The sequence below is a fragment of the Oryctolagus cuniculus genome, chromosome 2, assembly GCF_964237555.1.
Source record: "Oryctolagus cuniculus chromosome 2, mOryCun1.1, whole genome shotgun sequence".
Classification (NCBI taxonomy): Eukaryota; Metazoa; Chordata; class Mammalia; order Lagomorpha; family Leporidae; genus Oryctolagus; species Oryctolagus cuniculus.
In genome coordinates this window covers 17,675,474-17,702,565 of record NC_091433.1, presented here as the reverse complement: position 1 = coordinate 17,702,565, position 27,092 = coordinate 17,675,474, and the positions used below count along the sequence as shown (strand labels likewise).

At 42.3% G+C, this 27,092-nt stretch overlaps 1 protein-coding gene across 1 annotated transcript in view; it reads left to right on the top strand.

The window, feature by feature from the left end:
• The first annotated feature begins 19,981 nt into the window (after window positions 1-19,981).
• Window positions 19,982-27,092, top strand: part of ADGRA3 (adhesion G protein-coupled receptor A3) — a 139,770-nt gene continuing 132,659 nt past the window's right edge. The window contains exon 1 of the mRNA XM_008274595.4: window positions 19,982-20,529. Coding sequence (XP_008272817.3) covers window positions 20,276-20,529 — 254 coding nt within the window. The 5' untranslated portion in view covers window positions 19,982-20,275. The remainder of the gene's footprint in view (window positions 20,530-27,092) is intronic.

Sequence of the window (27,092 nt, the reverse complement as noted above, 5' to 3'; positions counted from 1 at the left end):
GCCAGGCTAGTCATAGTTCATTTCCCTAACCTGCCCTCTTCAGGGATGTATGACCCAAGACAGAACAACATTATCACTCACTGGGAATGCTGGGACTGTGGTTTGTGCTTGACTTTCATATATTTTTTTTTTTTTGCTGGGATTTTACAATGTGAGGATGCTGTGAGAGCAGAGCTGCCAGTGGCTAATTTTGGGTGAGAAGTTCTTATTTGAGAACGAAGCCATGAAAAAGCTAAGAGGAAGGAAAGACATGGGGCTATGGCTTCAGCCTCTGGGTCCAGCTATGCCTGAAGCTACTTCCTTTTTAGAGGAAGCATTAATTCCTTTTTGTATATAAACTATTTGGGATTCTGTTTCTGTCACTATTACCTGAAGCAGTTTGGATTAATATTAGAGTTTTGACAGTATTGCATGGTGTTATGGGCAGGGCCTGACTCTTGACTTTTCCTTTCAGAGTTCTATTATAAGGAAGAGAGGAGGTATTTGAATAGGCAAATAATAAATGCATAAATTATTCTTAGTGGACTAATTAAGTAATAACCTCTGGGAGGCTCAGTAAAGGTGAGTCAGAACTCTAGACACTGCCCTGGCAGAATCTCTTGCTTGACTTAAGACTCTTTATACATTGCCATATTCATTGCCAAGAGCTTATTTTTTTATTATACATTTCCATCAGAATGCATTGAGCTTTATTTAGTGAAGATTACAGGCGCTAATTAAGTGGATTTAGAACTTAACAGACATGCCTTTTGCCGTCAAACAGCTTCAAATAGATGAGTAATTTTTCTGGTTGGGACTGGCTATAGAGTCGTACAGCTGGAGTTTTGCCATTTATAATCTAGCAGTGAAAGCATCAAACATTCAAAATGTTTTAAAGAGTAAATGCAAGTATGAGGAATTTCAATGTGTACTCAACTGAGCTACGAGTTGAACTCATAAAGAAAAGCTTTGCTTAAACTTCATGTAGAGATTAAGGTGTAGTTGTTTGATAGATATGCAAAGACAAATTAATGAATAGAGAAATATTATCCATTCCTTTGTTTATTCATTCACCTATTCACTCATTCTTGAAAAACTTAAGGAGTGTTCATTGCATACTAGTCACTGTGGAAAGCCCTGAGGATACAATAATAAACAACCTGCAGTCTCTCCTCTTTCATGCAATGTATATTCAGAAGCACCTCAGTCATATTGAATTGCACTTCAAATGGATGTATCTTACGCTGGAGTGTGAAGTTTTTTACTTGGAAAGGAATGAAAACAATTGAGGTAACCAACTGGACAAATACAATTGCAGAAGTCAAGTAATATGGAAAAGATGGGCTTGCTTTCTCCTGAATTTGCAGTATGTTTCCCACAATTTGCCCTCTTGCCTTGCTGGTAGAGTTATCATCCAAGAATGTTCAGAGTACTTGTTTTAGAAGAATTTAGAGATGCAGAGATGAAAGGAGCTGATACGTGTAAGTGAAATGTAATGCTATTACAGACAAAATGTTTTTGTGTTGTATAATGGTATATTGTAATTACATAAAAAGTTTTTCCTAGCAATTTCTTCCATGCAGTACTTCCCTACCTTTCTAAGATATAGGGGGTGATTCTTTTGTTTCTCAAATTTGCATGTATAGAAACAGATATATTTAGTGAACAACTTAGCTATATTATAATAGTTTATGATCAGGTGTATAAGAAAGTCTGATTTGAGTATTACAGGGGGAGAATATTATACTGCAAAGTCTCCCCAATTCTCTAGATCAGGTTTGTACATGAACCAAGGGTATGACCTTAAATACATTAATTCAAGTGATTTAGAATTCAGTAAACAAGGCTTTTACAACCAACAAGACTTCAAATAGATGGTAATTTTCAGCTTCATCCGGAATATGAGGCCAGGGGCCAGATTCAGATTCAACTAATCTTTACTAGCACGTCTATGTGTGAGTCATGTGCTAGATGCTTTCAATGTCATATTAAATTAAATTAACCTTCAAATTAAAATGAAACTTCACAACAAATGAAAATTAGGCACCAAAAACTAATGCAAGCTTTCCCAAGTTAAACCAGCTAAAGATAGAATCTGTATGTCAGAACAGATCTCCTGACTTCAAAATCAGTGTTTTTTCCTCTACTTCAGCACTTTCCTCTATTTTATCATTTTTGGAGCTATACAAAAGTAAACATACAATTTGATGTATTTGAACTAAAACAATCCTATCACCCAAAATACTAAAAATATTTGCATAATGAAAGTGATAATTGATACACCTAAGTTAAAATTTTTAAAGGATTACTAATTCATACAAATTGTTTTTGATGTAATAATGTTTGAAAAAAACATTAATAAATAATTCAATAATGCCTCTCGGTGATATAAAAGGACATAAAAAGATAAGTATATCATAGAAGGCAATATAACCAGAGGTTCAATGTGTCACCAACATAGAGCTTTGGAGCTTGATTCAAAGCAGTAATTACTTTGTTGAGAAAGGCATTATTTCAGATATATCTTGTCATTCTGCTTGTCTCAATAAATGGATTTTGATATACTAACTGACACTAAAGAAGAAGAATACCCTTGGGAAAAATAAAAATTTAGATGGAAATTTTATGATTGGCAAATTTGCTACCAAGTCCATCATTAATAGTTTTCAGTTGGCTGACAGTCTTTACTCATTAAAGTTGGTATGTGGGCCTAAAGTTGGCAATAACCTAGATAGCTGATATAAAAAGACAGGTCATTATGCATGGAGACTTAAAGAATACATTGAAAATGTAGATTATGAAAAAACTCGGCATGGATTTCAAGTTTTTTGCCCCAAAACTTATTTTGCACCAAAATCAACTTGTCTTTAATTCCTTTTCCACAAACTTAAAAATGATTTTTAGAATTTATTTTCATTTTATTTGAAAGGCACAGAGAGAGAGAGAGAGAGAGAGAGAGAAAGAGAGAGAGAGATCTGCCATGCACATTCACTCCCCAAATGCAAGCAACAGCCAGGGTTAGGCCAGGGCAAATCTAGACGCCTGGAACTCCAACTGGGTCTCCTAAATGGGTGGCAAGGACCCAAACTCTTGAGCCATCAACTGCCGCCTCTCAGGAAGTGCATTAGTAGGACTGCAACTGGGGTACTCTGAACTTGAAACAAGCACTCTGCTAGGGATGCATGTATTTCAAGAGACAACTGCTGCACCAACATGCCCCACCTCCACAAATTTTTGAAATGCTCTTATTTATATAGGAGATAGATACTCAGCAAATACTGCTGTTTGGGGAAACTAGCTACAGCTGTGATGTGGACCTGTATATCCCCCAAAGTGTGTTGATTCATCTTTCATGCAATATTTTTTCAGTATTACTAATGAATGTTGGATTCTGCTATAGAAAATAAGAAAGAAAAAGCAAGGAAGTTATTTGATACTATGTAGAATAAAATGAGCTCATGAAGATGTGACAGAAAAATGAGTGTAAGCCTGGTGAACAGATAAAAATGGTGGAACAAACGAGAAAATCACTTAGAATAGAAAAGAATGGATGAACCAAATATTCATGATTCATCAAATACACACAAGGCCTATGGGATACTCAATATTCATGAGGCAGAAAATTCAATCACCAGTTTGGTCCCACATGTCATTGGTCCAAAAAGCAAAACAGAGCCGCTTACCAGGCCATTTGGCAAGTCATAACTGACTAGGTACCATTGCCCTCTCCTCTCTCCATCAAGGCAGGTGGTCCCAGTATTTTGCATGTTGGGCCACCTTGCTCACAGACCTCGTCTGTTCCTTTGAACCACACTGTCAGTGGGTAAATCTGATATGGCTGAGCAAGAAGAGAAAATGACAAAGAGATGGACTAGCCAAGACTGTTTGCATTAAGACTGTGTGTGTTCAGGGGATGTGATCCTTCATGTTTGCAGCCTATCTCTTGTGGGTTAATCTACTACATCTCTTTCTCCTTCTTCTTACTGTCTATTTTAATGGAATTATTCTAGTTCCTGAGATAACATATTTTTAATTTACATCTACAGTCAAAGGCTTAATAACGTCCCAACAAAATAAAAAGTTAAAGAAGTAAACAGCAAGCAAACCCTCGTTTAGTGGAAAAATCGGCAAGGGTCATAAACAGTAATAAAATGGAAAGATAACCATTTCACCCCTATACAGTAAATTCTTTTTTTTTTTTTTTGGCTGTTTGAAAAATTCTTTTGAATTTTTTTTAACTTTTATTTAATGAATATAAATTTCCAAAGTACGATTTATGGATTACAATGGCTTCCCCCACATACCGTCCCTCCCACCCACTACCCTCCCCTTTCCCACTCCCTCTCCCCTTCCATTCACATCAAGATTCATTTTCGATTATCTTAATATACAGAAGATCAGCTTAGTATACATTAAGTAAGGATTTCAACAGTTTGCTCCCACACAGAAACATAAAGTGAAAAATAATAGATGATTTTTTTTAAATGATGATGAAATCAGATCAGACCTATTGTCATGTTTAATCCCAGTGAGAGTCAAGTTGGGAGTTGATAATTTCTTTTTTTTTTTTTTTTTACAGAGGATCAGTTTAGTATACATTAAGTAAAGATTTCAACAGTTTGCACCCCCATAGAAACACAAAGTGAAATATATTGTTTGAGTACTCGTTATAGCATTAAATCTCAATACACAGCACATTAAGGACAGAGATCCTACATGAGGAGTAAGTGCACAGTGACTCCTGTTGTTGACTTTACCAATTGACACTCCTGTCTATGGCATCAGTAATCTCCCTATGCTCCAGTCATGAGTTTCCAAGGCTATGGAAGCCCTCTGAGTTCTCCGATTCTTATCTTGTTTAGACAAGGTCATAGTCAAAGTGGAGGTTCTCTCCTCCCTTCAGAGAAAGGTACCTCCCTCTTTGAAGACCTGTTCTTTCCACTGGGATCTCACTCGCAGAGATCTTTTGCCAGGGTGTCTTGGCTTTCCATGCCTGAAATACTCTCATGGGCTTTTCAGCCAGATTGGAATGCCTTTAGGGTTGATTCTGAGGCCAGAGTGCTATTTAGGACATCTGCCATTCTATGAGTCTGCTGAGTATCTCACTTCCCATGTTGGATCACTCTCCCCTTTATTTATTCCATCGGTTAGTGTTAGCAGGTACTAGACTTGTTTATGTGCTCCCTTTGACTCTTAGTCCTTTCATTATGATCACGGGTCATTAAAAATATAGTAGTATAACATTCTTAGCCTTGACACAGGTATAAAACAAAGATTGACAAAACTATATTTGCAGCAATACTCATGCACAGAGGCATTTCTTTCTTTTTGGGGAGTTTTTTTCTTTTGAAATTTCAGCTCCCACATATCAGGGAAAACATGTGGTAGTTGTCATTCCATGCCTGCCTTCACTGATCATGATGTCCTCCATTTGTATCCATGTTGATACAAATGGTAGAATTTCATGATTTTTTAATAGCTGAATAATAGTCCATTGTGTGTGTGTATAGTGTGTGTGTATCACATTTCCTTTATCCAATCATCTGATGATAGAGACCTTGATTGATTCCAAATGTTGGCTATTGTGAACAGTGCTACTATAAACATGGTGGTGCAAGCATCTCTTCAGGCAATATTTTCATGTCTTCTGGGAGTGGATTGCTGAATCATCTGGCAAGTCTATTTCTAGTTTGCTAAGAAACCTCCGTATTGTTTTTCACAGTGGTTTCACTAATTTAAATTCCCACCAACAGTATATAAATGTTCCCCTTCTTCTATATCCTCACCAGCATTTATTACCCTGTGTGTTTTGGATTTTACCCATTCTGAAGGGATGAGGTGATATCTCATCGTGGTTTTAATTTCCCTGATGGCTATTGATGTTGAGCATTTTTTCTTATATTTGTTGGCCACTTTTATTTCTTCTTTTGAGAAATGTCTATTGAGGTCCTTTGCTCAGTTCTCCACTGGATTTTTTTCTGCTTTTTTTGTTGTTGTTGAGTTTTTTTTCAGTTGCTGATATATTGTACCTATTAATATTTTGTTGGACAGGTAGCTAGCACATATTTTTCATCATTCTGTTGGGTATCTCTTCACTTTCTTGATCATTTTCTTTGCTGTGCAGAAGCTCCTGAGTTAATTCCATTTGTTTAATTTTGCTTTTGTTGTCTGTGCTTTGGGGGCCTTGTCCAAGAAGTCATGCCATACACCAATGTCTTGGAGTGTTTTCCCTACATTTTTTCCCAGCCACTTCATAGTCTCAGGTCTTAAATTTAGGTCTTTGATCTATCTTGAGCTGATTTTTTGTATATGGTGAGAGATATGGATCTAATTTCATTCTTCTACATATTTACATCCAGTTTTGCCAGCACCATTTGTTGAAGAGATTATTCTTATCCCAATGTATGGTCTGAGAACTTTTGTCAAAATTCAGTTGGCTGTATGTATGTAGATTAATTTCTGGGCTTTATATTCTGTTCTACTGTGTTGGCTTTTATGTCAGTACCATGCTGTTTTAATTACCATAACTTTGTAGCATGCTTTTAAGTCATATATTGTGAGGTTTCCAACTTGATTTTTGTTTTGTTGTTGTTGCTTAGGATCACTTTGACTATTCTTGGTCTTCTGTGATTCCGTATGGTTTTTAGGATTTTTTTCTAATTTTGTAAATAATGTCAGTACTTAGTAGGAATTGCATTGAATCTGAAGATTGTATTAGGTAGTATAGACATTTTAATGACATTGATTCTTCCAGTCCATAAGCAGGAATATCTTCATTTTTTTGTGTCCTTGCTGATTTCTTTCACCAATATTTTTCAATTCTTATCATAGAGATCTTTAAATTCTTTCATTAAGTTTGTTCCTAAATATTTTACTTTTCTGTGGCTATTGTGAATAGGATTTCACTCTTGATTTCCCTTTCTGTGAATTCATCATTGGCATATAAAAAAGCTACTGTTTTTCACATGTTTATTTTGTAACATGCAACTTTACTGAATTGGTGTATAAATTTTAACAGCTTTTTGGTGAAGTGTTTAGGTTTCTTCTTTACATCATCAAGTCATTTGCAATCATGGATATTTTTACTTCTTTTCCAATTTCGATGCCCTTTATTTCTTGCTCCTCCTTAATCGTTTTTGCTAAAACCTCCAGTATTATATTGAATAAGAGTGATGAAAGTGGACATCCTTGTCTTGTTTCACATCTGAGGGGAAATGCTTTCAGCTTTCTCCCATTCAATATGATATTGGCTATTGATTTGTGATAGATAGCCTTTATAATTTTGAAGACTGTTCCTTCTATGACTAATTTGTGGAGGGTTTTTATCATGAAGTGGTTTTGAATCTTATCAAATACTTTCTCTGCATCTATTGAGATTACCATATGTTTTTTGTTCTTCATTCTGTTGATGTGCTTTATGACATATATTGATTTGCAAATGTTGAGAATCTTTGCATCTATATTCTTTAAGGGTTTGTAATTTTCTTTTCATATTATACCTGTTTTTGGTTTTGGTATCAAAGTGATGCTAGCCTCATAAAAAGAATTCCATCTTGTTGAATATTTTGAAATAATCTGAAAGTGTTGGAATTAGTTCCTTTTAAGTGTTCGTAGAATTCAGTAGTGAAGCCTCGAGATCCTGGACACTTCCTTGATGGAAGACTTAGAATTACTGCCTCAATTTCATTGCTTTTTTTCAGATTTATTTTTATTTATTTGAATGATAGAGTTAGAGAGAGGGAAGTATATATAGAGAGATCTTCTGTCTTTTGGTTCAGTTCCCAAATGGCCATAGTGGTCAGGGCAGGGCTGACCTGAAGCTGGGAGCCAGGAGCTTCATTCACATCTCCCACATGGATGCAGGGACCCAAAAAGTTGGGCCTTCTTCTGTTGCATTCCCAAGCACACCAGCAGGGAGCTGGATCAGAAGTGGAGTGGCCAGGACTCAAACCACTGCCTACATGGGATGCAGGCATTGCAGGTGGCAGCTTAACCCATTAAGCCACAATGCAGGCTCCAATCTCATTGCTTTTATGGTGTATTTATATTGTCTATATCTTCTTGATTTAGTCTTGGTAGGTTAAATGTATTCAGGAATTTACCCATTTCTTTGAGCTTTTCTAGTTTATTAGCACATAGCTTTCCACAGTAGTTTCCTATGTTCCTTAATACTTCAGTGGTATCGGTTGTAATGTCTCCGTTTTTATCTCTAATCTTAAGTTTTTTTTCTTTGTTACTCTGTCCTAGAGGTTTATCTATTTTGTTTATCTTATGAACAAAAAGCTTTTTGTTTTGCTGATCTTTTTTTTTTCTGTTTAGTTTCAATTTCATTTATTTCTGCTCTGATCCTTATTATTTCTTGCCTCCTGCTGATCAGGGGTTTGTTCTTGTTTTCTAAATCTTTGAGATGCAACATTTGATCTTTTGAGACATTTCTCCTTTTTAAATGAAATCATTTAGTGTTATAAACTTCCCTTTTAATACTGCTTTTGCTGTATCCCACTGGTTTTGATATGTTGTGTTTTTTTTTCAGTTATTTTAAGAAATTTTTTGATTTCCTTTTATAACATCTTCAATGATCCATTGACCATAAAGTATCTGTTGTTTAATTCCATGAATTTATGAATGTTGTATGCATTTTCTTGTTTCTAATAGTTTTACTCATTTGTGGTCTGAGAAGATACATGGTAGTATTTCAATCTTTTTACATTTACTGATACTTGATTTATGGCCTTATATGTGGTCTATCCTAGAAAATATTCCATGTGCTGTCGGGTGAAATGTCCTGTAAATGTCTGTTAAGTCCATTTGCTCAATACTGTGTTCAGGTGATGTGCTTTTCTTTCATGTTTGAACCCTACCCCTTGTGGGATAATCTACCATATCTCTTTTTTCTTATTCCCATATTGTGTTTTAACTGATTTAACAAAATGTGATTTGAGCAGCTTAATTGGACTCTGAGCCTTCCTACTCACAACATCTGTGCTAACCTGCCTGGTTGTATACTTGGAAGCTACCATTGCATCAAGGTAATCCCCAGTGATACTGCTAGTCTATTGTGCCTCATGTTTCTTCCTTATATTCACAATTAATGGCATGTATACTGGAGTGGGTAAAGAATATACCATTTCAGCAAGGTACTTGATCATGTAAAGAGAACATTTAACTGTCATGGGGATATGGTTCAGTAACAGTCTGATTGCAGCGGAAGAAGAACAAAAGAAGAACTGACAGTACAACAGGATAAAATCAAAGCTCTTTCAAACTGGTTCCAATCGAAACTCTCTTTTCCAAAGATGAGATACAGAGACTTCCCAAAAGCCAACATTTCTCATAAATAGGGAGCCAGTGCAGAAGCCAGTGCTATTCAAAGATGCTTGGGCTTACTTGTGACACTATTGCTATTCCTCCATGGGTCCTGGATAATGACCAAGTGCATATTCTAGCACAAAGATTATAATGACTAAATATATAAATTTGACCTGTCATAATTCATAGGCTAACAGAAAAATACAAAATAAACAGAAAATGTCTATTAACAGAGTTTATGGAAGCACTACTGAGACATTTCAAGTGCTAATGAATCTTTTTTCTTTCTTTCAATTTGATGATGACATTATGCATTTCCAATTGATTGTCAAAGACTGAACTTTAGTCAATCATTTTAATTTAGCTGACTTTAACTGAGAGTTTGTGACCAGTTATTCAAAAAATTTAATTCGACAAAACTTTCATTCACTGGTTAATATAGTTGTGGAATTGTGTTAGAGGACTGCTACATAAAAATAAATGAGATTTAGGTTATGTGAATGAACAAATGCTTTCAGTGCCTACTATGTGCCAGGCACTAGACAACCCCAGTAACAGCGGCTAAAAACAGAAAATATTCTTTACTAGGATAAAGAAGTCCAGAGATTTGATTGGCAACTCAAGTATGATGACCTCAGTGACCAATATGGTTTTTTGTCTTTTCATTTTTGGAATTTTTCCTTCAGATTTTGGCCTTATGACCACACACAAAATGCCCATTTCAACTCCAGGTATTATGTTCCTGCAGGACACTGTCCCAAAGAAGAAGGATGTTGAGAAGGAACTCCTCCAAGCTTCTCTCTCTCTCTCTCTCTCTCTCTCTCTCTCTCTCTCTTCCCTATCCCCTCTGTGCATGTGCACACACACATACACATTCCATCCTGACCACTTCCCACACACTTTCTTATTGGTGCTGAGCTATAGAACATTCTACAATGCTATTCAAAATGGTATCCACCTGTCCCATGTAGCTGATGAAAACCCAAATTGTGGTTCACTGGAGAAGATCCAAGATGGCAGAACAGGAGGGAGCTTACTGCTCTAGTCTAGAGGAAGATAGTTTTAAAAAAGTGGAAAGAGTGCAGTCTCGGGGAAGAGAGAGAAAACAGCAGAGGAAACTCCATGCAAATTTGAACGACATTGTGGACGTATGTGGAGGGTGTGGATGCATACAACTCAGGATCCCAGCAGCGAAAGAGTCTCAGCACCAGCTCTGGAAAGTGAGGTGAGACCAGACTGCAGCAGCCCAAGCTGCTAGTGATAAAGCTGTGGGAAGAGCCTGGCGTGAATCTGGCTGGAGCTCTGTGGGGGACAGTGTATCTGCCAACCCAGAGGAGAAAAAAAGGCAGCATGTTTCTCTCTCCCTGACCACCCTGTACTGATGTCCTGTAACAAGCCGAGAGAGAGTGGGCACTATTTTGGACATATGTAACAGCCATGCCAGCTCATATCCGTGGGCCCAGCAACCAGCTGACAGGAAGTACACAGAACTCCTAATAGACATGACCAGAAAAGATCTTCACCATGACACTGCAGTCAAACTCTTCGCAGTATAACATAAAGAAAAGATACTAAAATGTGCATGAGAAACACAAGATTACTTTCAGAGGATCTCCAATTTCTCACAGCTGATTTCTCATTAGAAACCCTACAGGCTAGGAGACAATGGCGAGATATATTCCAAATCTTACAAGAAAGAAACTGTCAACTCAGAATACTGTACCCTGCAAAGCTCTCATTTATGAGTGAAGGTGAAATAAAGACCTTCTGTAACAAACAAGTTGAAAGAATTTGTCACTACCCTTCCAGAATTATAAAAGGTGCTTCAGGATGTACTATGCATAGAAACACAGAAACATGGTCATCACTATGAAAGTAGGTGAAGGCAGAAAATCTGCCAGTAAAAGTACAAAGGAAATCCAAAGTAAACAATAGGAATATTTATGGAAAAAATGGCAGGGCAAAGTATTTACTTATTCAACAGTCACCTTGAATGTAAACGGTCTCAACTCTCCAGTTAAAAGATACAGACTGGCAGAATGGATTAAAAAAGCATATCTATTTGCTGTCTATAAGAAACAGTTCTCAGCAACGATACCCACAGTTTGAAAGTGAAAGGATAGAAACAGATATTCCATGTTAACAGAAACTGAAAAGGAGCTAGTGTAGTCATCCTAATATCAGACAAAATAGATTTTAACACAAAAACTGTTAAGAGACAAAGGAAGGCAGTATGTAATGATTAAGAGATCAACTCAACAGGAAGATGTGACAATTATAAATGTATATGTGGGGCCACCACTGTGGCATAGTGGGTAAAGCTGCCACCTGCAATGCTGGCATCCCATATGGTTGCTGGTTCGAGTCCCGGCTACTCTATTTCCTATCCAGCTCTCTGCTATGGCCTGGGAAAGCAGTATAAGACAGTCAAAGTTCTTGGGCCCCTGTACACATGTGGGAGGCCTGGAAGAAGCTCCTGGCTCCTGGATTCGGATGGGTGCAGTTCCAGCCATTGTGGCCAACTGGGGAGTGAACCAGCAGATGGGAGACCTCTCTCTCTCTGTCTCTCCTTCTCTCTCTGTGTAACTCTGACTTTCAAATAAATAAATAAATCTTTTCAAAAAATGTATATGTACCTAATTACAAGGCACCTGGCTATTTAAAAAAATGTTAATAGATCTAAAGGGAGACATAGACTCCAATACAAGAGTAATGGGGGACTTCAGTACCCCACTTTCAGCAATGGACAGATCAACAAGACAGAAAGTCAGCAAGGAAACAACAGAGCTAATCGACACTATAGACCAAATGGACCTAATAGATATCTATAGAATTTTCCATCCTACATTCGCACAATACACATTCTTCTCACAAGAACTTTCTCTACGATTGATTACATGTTAGACCATAAGGCAAGTCTCGGCAAATTAAAAAAAAATCAAAATCATACCATGAATCTTCTCTGACCATAATGGAATGAAATTGGTAATCAATAACTCAGAAATCCCCAGAAAGTATGCAAACACATGGAGACTGAACATGTTCCTGACCGAACAGAAGGTCATTGAAGAAATCAAAAGAGAAATCAAAAATTTCTGGAAACAAATGAAGACAACAATACAAGATATTAAAACTTATGGAATACAGCAAACGCAGTGTTAAGAGGAAAGTTTATAGCAATTAGTGTCTACATCAAGAAATTGGAAAGACACCAAATAAATGAGCTATCAATACATCTCAAGGACCTAGAGAAACAACAGCAAACCAAATCCAACACTAATAGGAGGAAAGAAATAATTAGACAAAAATAAACAAAATTGAAACAAAAAAATCAGCATAACAAAGAACTGTTTTTTTTGAAAAATAAACCATGTGGACACACCATTGACTCAACTAACCAAAAAGAGAAGGGAGAAGACCAAAAATAAACAAAATTGAAACAAAAAAATCAGCATAACAAAGAACTGTTTTTTTGAAAAATAAACCATGTGGACACACCATTGACTCAACTAACCAAAAACAGAAGGGAGAAGACCCAAATCAATTAAATTACAGATGAAAAAGGAAATGTAACAATAGACACTACAGAAATAAAAAGAATCATCAGAAAATACTACAAAGAGCTGTATTCCTGAACACATTGAGCTAGATTCCTGAACACATTCAACTACCTAAATTGAGCCATGAAGACATAGAAAACCTAAACAGACCAATAACCAAGATGAAAGCTGAATCAGTAATAATGACCTTCCCAGCAAAGAAAAGCCCAGGACCGGATTGCTTCAATGCTGAATTCTACCAGACATTTAAAGAAGAATTAACTCTAATTCTTCTCAAGCTATTCAAAACAACTGAAGGGGAGGGAATTTTTCCAAATTCTATCTATGAAGCCAGCATCACCTTAATTCCTAAATCTGAAAAAGAAGCAACAGAGAAAGAAAACTACAGACCAATTTCCCTGATGAACATAGACGCAAAAATCCTCAACAAAATTCTAGGCAATTGAATCTAAAACACATCAGAAAGATCATATTCCTGGACTGAGTGGCATTTATCCCTGGTATGCAGGGAGGGTTCAACATTTGCAAATCAATAAATGTGATATATCACATTAGCAAAATGAAGAACAAAAACCATATAGTTATCTCAATAGATGCAGAGAAAGCATTTGATAAAATACAATAACCTTTCATGATGAAAACTCTAAGCAAAACTCTAAGCAGATTCTATATACAGGAGATCCAAAAGACTTCACTAAGAAACTATTGGAACTCATAAAGAGTTTGGTAAACTGGCAGGATATAAATCAACACAGAACAATCAACAGCCTTTGCATACACAGACAATGACACTGCTGAGAAAGAACTTCTAAGATCAATCCCATTCACAACAGCTACAAAAAAAAACAAATACCATAGAATAAATTTAATCAAGGATGTCAAAGATCTCTACAATGAAAGTTACAAAACATTAAAGAAATAGAAGACACAAAAAATGGAAAAATCTTCCATGTTCATGGATCATAAGAATCAATATAATCCAAATGTCCATACTACCAAAAGTAATTTACAGACTCAATGTGATACCAATCAAAATACCAAGGATATTCTTCTCAGATATAGAAAAAGTGATACTGAGATTCATATGGAAACACAGGAGACCCCAAATAGCTAAAGCAATCTTATACAAGAAAAACAAAACTGGAGGCATCACAATACCAGATTTCAAGACATACTACAAGGTAGTTATCATCAAAACAGCCTGGTACTGGGACAAAAACAGATGGATAGACCAATGTAACAGAAGAGAAATGCCAGGGAAAACTGGATATTCACATGCAGAAGTAAAAAGCATGATACCTACCTTACACCTTACACAAAAATCCATTCAGAATGGTTTAAAGACCTATGTCTACAACCTGATACCATCAAATTATTAGAGTGCATTGGAGAAACCCTGCAAGACATTGGCATAAGTGTAGTGTTCTTAGGAAAGACCCCAGAGGCACAGGCAATCAAACCCAAAATTGACAAATGGGATTACATCAAATTGAGAAGCTTCTGCACAGCAAATGAAACACTCAGCAAAGTGAGTGAACGAGAGAAATTATTTGCGAAGTATGCAACTGATAAAGGATTAATAACCAGAATATATAAAGAGATCAAGAAACTCAACAAAAAACAACCCAGTCAAGAAATGGGTAAAGGACATAAACAGGCATTTTTCAAAAGAGGATATCCAAATGACCAACACACACAGGAAAAAATGCTCAGGATCACTAGTCATAAGAGAAATGCAAATCAAAATCAAAATGAGGTTTCACCTCACCCCTGCAATAATGGTTTTCATGCAGAAATCAACAAGCAACAGATGCTGTGATGCTGTGGAGAAAAAAGTACCCTAATCCACTGTTGGTGGGAATGTAAACTGGTAAAGCCACTATGGAAGACAGCATGGAGATACGTCAGAAATGTGAATATAGACCTTACCATATGACCCAGCCATCTCACTCTTGGGAATTTACCCAAGGGAAATGAAATCAGCATATGAATGAGGTTTCTGGACCCCCATGTTTACTGCTCAATTCACAATAGCTAAGATATGGAATCAACCCAAATGCCTGACAAATGCAGACTGGACAAAGAAATTATGGAAAATGTACATCATGGAATACTACATAGTGGTAAAAAAAAGAAAGAAAAATGAAATCCAGTCATTTGCAACAAAGTGGATGAAACTGGAAAACATCATACTTAATGAAATAAGCTAGTCCCAAAAGGAAAAATACCATATGTTCCCCCTGACCTGTGATAACTAATAGAGCACCTAAAAGATAACCTACAGAAGTGAAATTGACCCTTTGAGAAGCAATGACTTTGAACAGCCCTTGTCTCGAATGGTGAGGAGTAATTTTTTTTTTCTTTCAGGTTATTTGTTGAACTCTTTACTTAACATAGAACTAATCATATGTGTGTAAAGTTAATTGAAAATAGATCTTAGTAAAAACCAAGAATGGGAATAGGAGAGGGAGGAGGAAGGGCAGTGGGTGAGTGGATGTGAGGATGGGTATAGTGGGAAGAATCACCATGTTCCTAAAGTTGTAATTATGAAATGTATGGGCTGGCGCCACAGCTTACTAGGCTAATCCTCTGCCTTGCAGCACCGACACACCGGGTTCTAGTCCTGGTCGGGGCGCCAGATTCTGTCCCGGTTGCCCCTCTTCCAGGCCAGCTCTCTGCTGTGGCCAGGGAGTGCAGTGGGGGATGGCCCAAGTACTTGGGCCCTGCACTCCATGGGAGACCAGGATAAGTACCTGGCTCCTGCATCGGATCAGCACAGTGTGCCGGCCGCAGCACACCAGCTGCAGTGGCCATTGGAGGGTGAACCAACGGCAAAGGAAGACCTTTCTCTCTGTCTCTCTCTCTCACTGTCCACTCTGCCTGTCAAAAAAAAAAAAAAAGAAAAAAGAAAAAAGAAATGTATGAAGTTTGTATTCCTTAAATAAAATGTTTCTGGGGAGAAAAAAAGAAAAAGAAAACCAGAATTGTGGCTCAAGTGACCAATGGAATAAATTTATAGTTTTGTTTAATTCATTTATGTTTATATGTCACAAGTGTGTAGTGGCTACCATATGGAGCAGCTTTTGATTCTCATTAGCTACAACTAGGCCATATGGCCACTAATAGTTGCAAGGCAGGCTGGGAAAATGCTTCTCTAGCTTTATGGGGATAAAGTTTAGGAATGGCTCTTTAGCAGCAACAAAAGTTGCGTGACATAAAAATTGAGCAAGACAGAGCATCTCAGAGCTGATACTGTAGGGGAGAGATTAACACAAAAATGTAAACAAAGGAATAAAAAGGAAGCCATATTCAGGTTTGGACATGTTGTAAAGTTGGTCTAGATTCTAGAGTAATGTTACAGGGAATGATGGAACATGGGAGGGAGTTATTTATGAAGGGAGTCAAGAAAAGTTTCCAAAAGCTCCTAGTCTGGTAGGGAAGAAAGGCAAGCATGAAAAAGAAATCATCAATAATATGGACAATTATGGGTTTACTCCATATATGTTCATATATATAACATTTATTTCATATGCATTTACATAGATACACCCTTGCACACAGAGTTATTATACTTTCTCCATTAAGAAGAAAAAACAAAGCATCTCTAAATGTTTCACCTAACAGAGCACAACAGAATTTGCAGCACAGAAGCACTGGAATGTAGTTGATTTACCATTCCATTCCATTCTTAAAGCCATAGTTGATGCAATACAGTTTTACTCGTTTGTTTTTGTGCATGTGAGTATGGTTAACAGGCCAATTCTCAGTTTCTATAGCACGTTCTGCTCCAAAGTGGGGCAATCAAAGACTGAGAACTTTGAAAGGACCCATGAAGTCATACAACTTCAAATGGTGTGTTATTCAAGTGGCCTGAGAGGGCATCAACAGGGTAAACAGACCTGCCTCGCAGGAAACAGTCAAAGCCAGGGTTGCTTCATTCAAACTTAATTGCTGGCATGATCAAGGAGAAGGGACAGTAAGCACAGTTAGTGTCATCCTCTGAGAGCTTTCTCAGTGCGGCCGGGACTACTTGTCATATCCTTAGGAATTCGTGCTGGCAAAGAATGACAGCTGAGGTTTCCACGCACTCAAAGTTCTACATTGTAGAAAAAGTACTTTTCCGTTTTAACATACTACTACTTGTGATGTACAGTAATCTTTATTTTCAAAGATGGTATGAGGGATTTTTGTCCAAGAATGGCTGGAATTATCCATCTAATAAAAACATTTTCTCTGTATTCTTCTTTGAATTCATAGTACCATTTGTATCACCTTGTCTCAGGATTTTGTACTTTATATAGCTCAGTGAAGAAAAGTTATGTGCCAACTTCATATTAGTACTTATGGTGAATAAATTTCAGAATACCTAAGCACATAGGTCTCAACTATAAATTTAACAGACATACAAAATTATAGATATTTATGGAGACTACTATCACAAATTACACAGTTGAGTTTCCCACACTTAGGAAATTTATAGGGGTTAGCACATCTGGAGTTAAGTGCATAAACTCACCCTGGCAAAATCACCCTTGTGATTATGCTATTTCATCTGCCAGGTAAATATTAATGAGAAACTTTAAAATATGCATGTATTCATACATTCACATGACTATTCATACCTATATCAGTAGCAATAATGCTTACTATAAGCTTCCATTTTGCCACAGTAGGAAGATTTTAGCTTTATAAGGAAAACAGGTGATGATAATGATGATGATTTTGTTAGAGAATAACAATTCTGCAAATAAATTCAAGGGAAATGTGGCCAATTTCACCCACCTTAATATGGAGGCACCAGTTTGCCTTCTAAGGCTATTTATAAAATCAAAGCTATTTAGTGATAATCTCCCACTTTTCCTACCCATCTTTGTGCTCAGATTTGTGCTGTCCAACACAAATATGGTAGCCACTAAGCATTTAAGTTAAATTTAATTAAAATGAAAAACTCACTTATCATCTACTAGCTAAATTTCAACTGCTATATAGATAGCTATAGCTTGCCTCCTCACTGGACAGCAAAGATCTAGAACAATTTTTAAATTAAAAAGTATTCATTTTCATTTTGAGAGGAAGGGACACACAGACATAGAATCATCTGCTGGTTCACTCCCCAAATGTCTGCAACATCCAGGTCTGTGCCAGGCTGAAACCTGGGGTCTAGAACTCCCTCTGGATCTGCACCATGGGTGGCACCAGCACAAGTACCCGAGGAGCATCAATGCGTTCTCCCAGGGTGCACATCAGCAGGGAGTGAAGAGTTGAAACCAGAGCTGGGGCACAAACCAGGTGATGGAACAATGAATGACATAAGCCTCAGCCATTCTCCCTCATAGATAAACACTGGAATGTATTCCCTGCCCTTGAAACTCAGTTGGTTCTCACACCCTATTGCCTTCATGCCCCACCCCTTACAGCCACCTGAAAGACCAGCACCAGGAATTCCCCTCTGCCTGCTGCCCCCATCCCCAGCCCTCCTAAAATATAAAAAGGTCCGGGGCCCCTGGGGTGGGGCCTTCTGCCACGTGTTCCATCAGTGTGCACGCGGGCAGCTGATCACCCACTTCTATGGATTTATTTTCTCTGAATAAATTCGGTCTGGCTGTAAATTCGTACACTGCCTCCTCTATTCTGTGCCTCTTTTCCTAACATTTTGGTGCCCCGTGTGAGGAGGGCTCTTTTCCTAACACCAGGCACTTGGGTCAGAACAATTCAATCATCACAGAATGTATTACCAGATAGTGCTGGGCAATATTGAGTTTATATAGTTGAACTCAGGAAGTCTTGGTCTAATGAACTGCCTTTCAAATTTAACACAATAGTGTACGGTAAATGGAGAAATTCCTGGTAGGATAGATTCATGAGACACTGGTCGCTGAGACAAACTCTACAGGGGTATTAGGAAGTACTGCCGTTACACACAGGAAAGCAAATCTGCATTTTCCAGGGCACCTACCAGAGTTCTCCTCCTGGGATGAAGAACCTCCAGGGCCAGTTCCCATTGTATAGACTGTCCACAGGATGCAAGACCCCAGAAAATCCTACCCCAAATTCCCAAGGCCATTCTTGGCCAGGGCAGGTGTCTTACCAGATGTCTTCTCACCAGAAGACCTAGGACTGGTATGTGCATTCCTGGGCCCAACAGTGGCTGCTTGAAGGTGTAGACAGACCCTGGGTAAGCCTTGTGCAGTGTCCACACACTGGTGCAGAAAGTCTCTCTTGTTCTCAAATGCAGCTGGGCCTAGGAATCAAGCGGGTGGGACCGCAGGTGCACAGGACTCCCTCCTAGCTGACAGATCTCAGGGCGGAACTCCAAGCTATCTGAGAATTCTGAATCCACACCTGGCCTTCCAAGTTGCTGGGAAGGTGCATTTCTCAAGGTCGACTATCGACTAAAACTCATTTTGTGAAAGCTGTACACACTGCTTGCACAGTTTTAAACAAACGGTAGGCGGGCCCTGGGTTTGCAAAGGTTAGGGCAAGGCTGGGGAGGTCTTAAACTAGCAGTGAATTCAGCTGGGGTTTCTTGGTGGGCTGAGATCACCACGGCTCTAGCTGGTTAACGTCTAGGTTCTTTTTGGACAAGAGAGAGCAATTTCTTCCAAAAGGCTGCCCTCCCACTGCGCCCCCAATCCATTCTCGGCAGGAACAGCTAAAGGGAAGAAATGGCTCTAGAGAGTTTACTTTATTGGAGAGGAACCTGTTTCCTGTCTCCGATGTATCGGAGACAAATGAGAATTGCATAGTTACGGAGGAAGGTAATTTCCTCGAAGATACATGCACTTCACGGCTCGGGTTGTGGGTCCAGGAAATTCAGCCCTCCTCTTCTTCCTCACCCCATCCTCCAGCCAGCGTTCCTGGGCCCAAACCGGCGGCCCCGAGGGGCGCACCGGGCCGCTTTGTCTGCAGGAGGGCGGCGGCGGCGGAGGCGCAGGGAGACGCGAGGAGAGGGGCACTGCGACTGGAGTTTACCCTCGAACTTTTTCCTCCCGCTCCAGGAATAACCGGCCTCCACAACTCCGACCCCGACTCCGGGGTCGCGGGCCGGCCCCGCAGGTCCCGGGCGCGAGCGCCTCCCTCTCGGAGCGCAGCCGGAGTCTGAGGAGGAGTAGGAGGAGGGGAAGGGGCGGGGAGGAGCCGCGGCCCGGACCGCGGGAGGCGGCGGCGGCGGCGGAGGAGGAGGCGGTGCTCCCGCCGGGCCGGAGAGAGGCGCTGGGACCCGTGCGGCCGTGACCCCGCGGCTCCCCGGAGGCCGAGCGCGGCCGCGGCGGACAAAGAAGCATGCGGGCGCCGAGGAGGGCCCGTCCTCCCACCGCCTCGAGGCTCCGGGCGCCGCCGGGCTCGCGCCGCGCCCCCGCCCGCCCGGGCGCCGGGGCCGCCCGCTAGGCCACCGCGCCGCCGCTCGGCCCGCAGGCCCGGTCCTCAGCATGGTGCCGCCCGGGCGCCGGCGGGGCCGCTCGTCGCCGCCGCCGCCGCCGCCGCCGCCGCTGCTGCTGCTCGCGCTCCTCGCGCTGCTGGGAGGCGGCGGCGCCGCGGCGCTGCCCCCGGGCTGCAAGCACGACGGGCGGCCTCGAGGGGCCGGCAGGGCGGCGGGCGCCGCCGAGGGCAAGGTGGTGTGCAGCAGCCTGGAGCTCGCGCAGGTCCTGCCCCCGGACACGCTGCCCAACCGCACGGTCACCTTGTGAGTAGCGCGCGGGGCGCCCGGCCCTCTCCGTCCCCTCCCTCCCCAGTCTCCTCAGGCAACTTTGGAGCGCGGCGTCCCGCGGGCACCCGGGCGTCTTTGTGTGAGAGAAGCCGCAGGCTGGGGCTGGGGTGCCGGGGACGAGAGCGAGGCTGCCTCCCGGGCTCCGCTGGTTTGCAAAGTTTTCGGGTTCCCGGGCGCTGCTCTGCTTGGCGGCGCGGAGCCACGTGGGGATGCAAGTAAACACGCCGTGGGCCGAGTTCGAGCTCATTCATGCGGGCTGGGGCTTGCAGACGACCCGGTCCTCGGCTGCCAGCGCCGGCCCTGCCCAGCCGGGGAACCCTGGGCCGGGAGAGTCGGCAGCAGCGGGACTGGGGTCGCCGCTGGCGTGGGCTCCGCACGGCCCGGGAGCCTTCCCTCGCCCTTTGTTACCCCTGTTTTATTGCGCCCTTTGAGACAGCCTTGCTTTTGAGGGCTGGAAACCTGGGAGCTGAGCGTCTGCCTGGGAACCCGGTTTCCATGTCTCTGGGAGCGCCCGGTCAGAAGCTAGGGACTTCTCAAGTGAAAATTGAGGGTTCCTTGAGCCTTGTGGGAGGGAGCATTTTGGTGGGAGTCGCCTTGTGGAGGCGTTCGCGGCGCAGCTTTGCAAGATCTCGCCGAGCAGTTGGCCCCAGCGGCTCCAGATTTTGTTTTCTGAACGTTAACTTGGTTTAGAAAACTTGGGAGTCCTAAGCGTTTCTAATGGATCTTTTGTCAAACTGGCTCGGTGTTCCTTTTCTGTTGTTTTGGTTGGCTTCCTTTAAAAAAAAAAAAATCAAGGCTGCCACTTTGAGAACACGAGGGCAAGGGCCACAGCACCATCTCTGAAAAAAACTCCAGTCGGGGTTGTAATTTAACTCGGCTTCAGCAGGAGACTGTATGAGTAAGGACGCAGGCCAGCGTTACCCACACCTGGTGGACTCTCATTTCTGTGTTTTGAATTAGGAGACACTAGGCTCAGGACCACTGTCACTGTGCATGGCAGGAGGTATGAAGATGGATAAACTAGTTTCTGTTTTTGTTGGACTTCTTAAAGCCATCCCTCTACCCCTTGGTGGTAGCCACCGTGGTATTTCTTTCTTTCTTAGCTGGATTCTTTGGAGTGAAAATTTTGGGCATGGGACCTTAATTTCACTCTTGGGTGTAGTGGAGAAAAACCCCTGTGTTGGAGAGACGTTCTTTGTTACTCCACAAAACAGAAATTAGTCATCACCCAGTGGCGGTGTCAACACTGAGGTTCTAGGTCGGTGAGTGGCGCTTAAGTTGATTCTTGTTTTGGTCCAGTTTATCTGATAAGTCAACAACTGCAGCTGGATTGGATCAACTCCTTGCAAATTGATTTTGCTTTGCAGAAAAAAATAACAGGTGGTATGGTAGAAAATCACGTTTTGGTGCGTTATCAGGGACACTATTTCACTGAATTTTTCCTTAGCTGATTTAAATGTTAGTGCCATTGAAATATCATTTTAATTCAGTGGCTTGTTGCATCTGCAAGCTCTTTAGATGAAGTGTAATTGATTTCAGGATCAGTTAAAAGCTGCTGCTCGGATGAAGTGGGCTCCAAGTGTGTGGGGCCTGGTAGAAGAGGTGATGGGCCTGTTCCCGCCTTTCACTAGGCGCAGGGTTGGAGTCGCCGTGGAGACACGACCTGTGCTGGTCGCACAAAGACTTAGTGTGTCTGAGGCTGGGTCCCAGTTCCTGTAGTGGGATGCTTTCTTACCTTTTCCCCTTGCTTTCTCTCCTTTGCTCAGTAGTTTTTGTGCAATGCCTTCTTTCATGTTATTTTCATGGGGCTGCTGCAGATTGGCACAAACTTGGTGGCTTGAAGCAACGAGTTTCTTCTCTCAGCCTCAGGTCTGAAATCAGGGTGACAGCAAGGCCATGCTTGTCCTGAGAACTTGAGGGGAGAATCGGTCCGTGCTCCTTTTAGCTTCTGGTGGCCCCAGCTTACCACAGCTTCACTCTGGTCTCTGCCTCTGTCTTCACATGGCCTTCTTCCCTCTATGTCTTTGTGTCTCAGATCCTCTCCTTTCTCTCTGTCTCTCTCTCAAAGATTTGTTTATTTATTTGAGGGACAAAGTGAGAGGTCTTCTATCCACTGGTTCACTGCCCAGATGGCTGCAACGGCCAGCTGGAGCTGGGTTGATCCATAGCCAGGAGCTTCTTCCAGATCTCCCACATGAGTACAGGGGCCCAAGCACTTGGGCCATCTTCCACTGCTTTCCCAGGCCATCAGCAGGGAGTTGGATCAGAAGTGGAGCAGCTGGGACCTGGGCTGGTGCTAATATGGAATGTGGGCACCACAGGTGGAGGCTTAACCTACTGTGCCACAGCGCCGGTCCCCTCTCCTTTCTTTTAGAAATATACAAGGTACTGCTCTAGGGTGTACCCTAAGTCTACAATAATCTCAAGATATTTAAGGAGGTGACACTGTGGCACAGTGGGTTAAGGGCATCCCATATAGGCACTTGAGTTCTGCCGTTGGACTTCCTATCCAGCTTCCTGTTAATGTGCCTGGGAAAGCAGTGCAGGATGGCCCAAGTACTTGGGCTCCTGCACCCACATGGGAGACCTGGATGAAACTCCCAGGCCCAGCCCTAGCTGTTGTGGCCGTTTGGAGAGTGAACCAGTAGATGGAAGATTTCTCTCTCTCTCTCTCTCTCTCCATCCAACTCTTTCTAGTGAATAAATAAATCTTTTTAAAAAATTTAATTGCATCTCCAAAGGCCCTGTTTTTGAATGTTCTGGAGATTAGGACTTGCAGGTATTTTTACATGAAACTGTACAACTCACTGTAGAATATAAGTAAAAATTGGTTTTTCTGCTCCGGGTTCTTACAGGTAGCTGGGGAGAAAGACTGAATAAGTCTCAGAACATGTGCATGTGGCAAACGGAACCAAGGAGGCCATGGCACTCTCGGAGCGTAGTTGGTGAGATTGAGGACCCGAGGATCCTGAGCTCTCTGAAGGATGAGAAAAGAAGAGGTTAGGGCTGGAGGACCCTGGTGTGCCCGCTGCGCTGGATAGGGCAGTGTCCAGTGGGACGCTGTGCAGTTGGTGTTGGTGGATGTCAAGGGCAAGTGCCAGTGGCTAGAGTGCTCAGAGAGGAGGCTGTTTGGCCAAGGAAAGCTCCCTGGTTTGAGCTTTGATCTCCTGTGTGAGGCCAAGTGTTTTGGGCTGAGTTGTTTTATGCATGAATAGAGAAAAATTCACTGATAGTGTGTTGGGAGGGTGGCAGGGATAGGAAAGAATTTTTATTTTAAATAATGAAAAATAAGGCTATTTCTGTGTTGTGTATGAACTGGGTTTCACCAGAGCCTTTAGCGGTCTTGGTGAACAGCCCTGTTTGAGGAGGGAGCTCTGGTGGAAATCCTGGATTGGCCACCCCTGTTCCCAGTATCTCATGTAAGCTTTTGCACTGAAGGATTGTATTGTATTTGTTATCGTAACACAGGATTTGAACAAAACGTTCTCTGCATTTAAAGCTTTGTTGAAAATAGTCGTCATTTATTATATTTCAATGTTTTCTGTGAAATGCTTCCCAGTATTTTAAGTTTTGAGTATTTGGAGGACTTTGTTGAAGAAAGTTTTATGGACTTAGCCCTGCTTTTCCAAATGTGTTTTTCTCATGCCACAAGGTGATTCTAGACAAAGTTTTTAAAAAAGGTTATTTGTGATTTGTTAAGTCGCTTAGAAACAGTCCCAGGCTTTTCTCAGACGGTTTAATAAAGATGGTGCATGAGTTTTGGTTTTTCCCTTTATAGAATGTTTGTATTTGCTGTCAATGGACTGATAATTCGGGCATTGCCAGTGTGACTCAGTACCGGGTCCGGTAAAAGGGATGCTTGGGAGCAGGGATTTGTACTGGAGGAAGCAGGCATTTAGAGAAGTTAAGGAGTGGCCCTAATTAAAGAATAAATCCTGTAGGGCAGACTGTTTCAGTGGCTTAGGAATCCAGACAAGGCAGGTGATCAGCGTGGCCAGGGAGGTGCCAGAGGAATTTATTTCCTGGAGAATTTGGGACTTGAGCCTGGCCTGAAGGAGCGGGGAGAGGGTGTGCTGGAGTGAGGGTCGGGTGGTGGCCAGGCCAGTTATGGCAGGTGGTTTTGGGCCCATTGGCCTGGCCGTGGCATTTCGTACCCACTCTGGGTGGTGGCCCTGGGGAAAGGAAGTGGCCCGGGAGGAACCACACTGGAGCGTGGAGGAGCCCGAGACAGAGACCAGGAAGGATGGGACAGTGGATGGAGCGGCTGCTGAGGCTGAGGGAGCTGAGGGGAGAACGTGCTCATAGAATCTGAGAGAAGTTTATGCTCAGGGCAGGCAGGGCACCCCCGTTGAGAGGTGCTGAGAGGTCAGTAGAGAAAGACCAAGGACCAGACCACTGGACTTGAGAGCTTGCAGCTTCAGTGTCCCGCAGGCGCAGTGGGTGTGCACTGCCCTGCCACTCAGAGAAGCTCGCAGTGAGGGTGGGCAGGGGATGGGGTGGGGGCACAGCAGCTGGATGAGGGTCCAGTGCTGAGGGGCGGCTTCCCTTGTGGGTAGGAAGGTTGGAGCATATCTGAGTAGGACCCAAGGTTCATTTCGCAGAGAGGGAGAAATGGATGGTGAAGGGAGAGGGGCTGAGCTGGAGTGCAGGTGGAAGTTTCACTTTTCAAAAAATGATAGAGAAAGAGAGCAGGAGCGTGTGAGAGATGCAAAGTGATTTTCGTGAGTTGACCAGCAAGCCGCTCTAGCCTGAATTCCTACCAGGGGTCAAGGGTATGGTTGTTACCTTTGAATTCCCGGTCTTTCCTCACTCTGCAGCCTGCTTTCCCAGCATCCAGCACACATTCTGTTTTCCTGTCTGTGGATGTCTGGTGAGAACTGTAACTTAACTGTAGCGTTCTGGCACAGAGCCGAGTGCAGTGGGTTCAGGGACGAAATAAGAAGGACCAGCCTCATACACAGTCTCTTTTTATTGTTTTTTAAATTTTTTTATTTATTTGAAAGGCAGAGTTAGAGAGAGGGAGAAACAGATCTTCCATGTGCTGATTCACTCCCCAAATGTCCACAGCAGCCAGGTCTGGACCAGACTGAAGTCAGGAGCTTCTTCTGGGTCTCCCACATCTATGCCAGGGCCCAAGACTTGGGCCATCTTCTGCTGCTTTCCTAGGCGCGTTAGCAGGGAGCTGGATCGGAAGTGGAGCAGCCGGGCAGCTTTACTTGCTGCACCACAGCCCTGACCCCCACCCCTACCCAAGGTGTGCCTTTCCCTTTGAAGTGTGCTTCCTGGGTGCACTGGCTCATACAGTCGCCCTGGCCACGGCATCCAGGCTCTGGTGAATTCTGAGTCCCTCACTGTCCTGCTCCACTGCTATAGGCTCTTCGCTCTCAGGCCTAATGTTTCAGTTCCTCTCTTCTGTCTGTGCACTCTGTGTTGGATTCTATGATGCTGGGTGCTGCCGTCGCTAGGCACTCTCCCTGGAAGGGATAGGAGCTCTGAGATACTTTGCGTGGTGCCTACAGCCTGGTTGTGTTGGTAATTGTTCTCCACTGGCAAGAGATGCACAAAGATACCAGTGGATGGTGGAAAATCAGGAAAATGAAGGGTGAAACAGGGATATGTGTTCAAATTTGTACTTTATCTTAGTGAATGAGAACATTTGTCTTTCCTTGTCTGATTAGTAGTTTGGCTTAGCATCTCATAGCTGTAGCATCCCCCCCCCCCCTTTTTTTTTTTGATTATTTGAAAGGCTGAGTTACAGAGAGAGGAGTGGAGAGAAAGAGAAAGAGAGAGCTCTTCTGTCCAGTGGTTCACTCCCCAAGTGGACCATCTTCCACTGCCTTCCCAGGCACATTAGTAAGGAGCTGAATGGGAAGTGGAGCAGCCAGGACTCGAACCAGCACCCATATGGGATGTTGCATCGCAGGTGGTAGCTTAACCCATGCCTCCACAATGCCAGCCCCTTGTTTTATTTTTGAGATTTATTTTTTATTTGAAAGGCAGAATTATGGGGGGGGGGGAGGGGAGAAAGAGAAAGAGAGGAAAACAGACAGATATCTTCCATCTGCTGGTTTACTTCCCAAATGGCTGCAACAGCCAGGGCTGGGCCAGACTGAAGGCAGGAGCCCAGAACTCTGTTCAAGTCTCCCACACTGATGTGGATGTGAAAGTACTTGGGCCATCCTCTGCTGCTTTCCCAGGTGCATCAGCATGGAGCCGGATTGAAAGTGGAACAGCCGGGACTCACTCTGGTGCTCATTTGGGTTGCTGGCATCACAGGTGGTGGCTTAACTTGCTGGGCGACACCACCAGCCCGAGGATCCCTGTTTGGAGCACAGATAGAAAAGCAGTGAGTCATCTAGTTACCATTGACTTCCTTGCTCTTGGGTGTGTGGCAGGTGTGCGCACACACAGTGTATTGGGAAGTGGCTGAATTCCTATCAGGAATGTTGCTGAGGGTCACTGCAGAATCTGGGCAGACTGAATCTCTGAGCCTCTGGTCCAGGAGTGCACGTCTCCGGTTCTTTTTATGTGACGACACG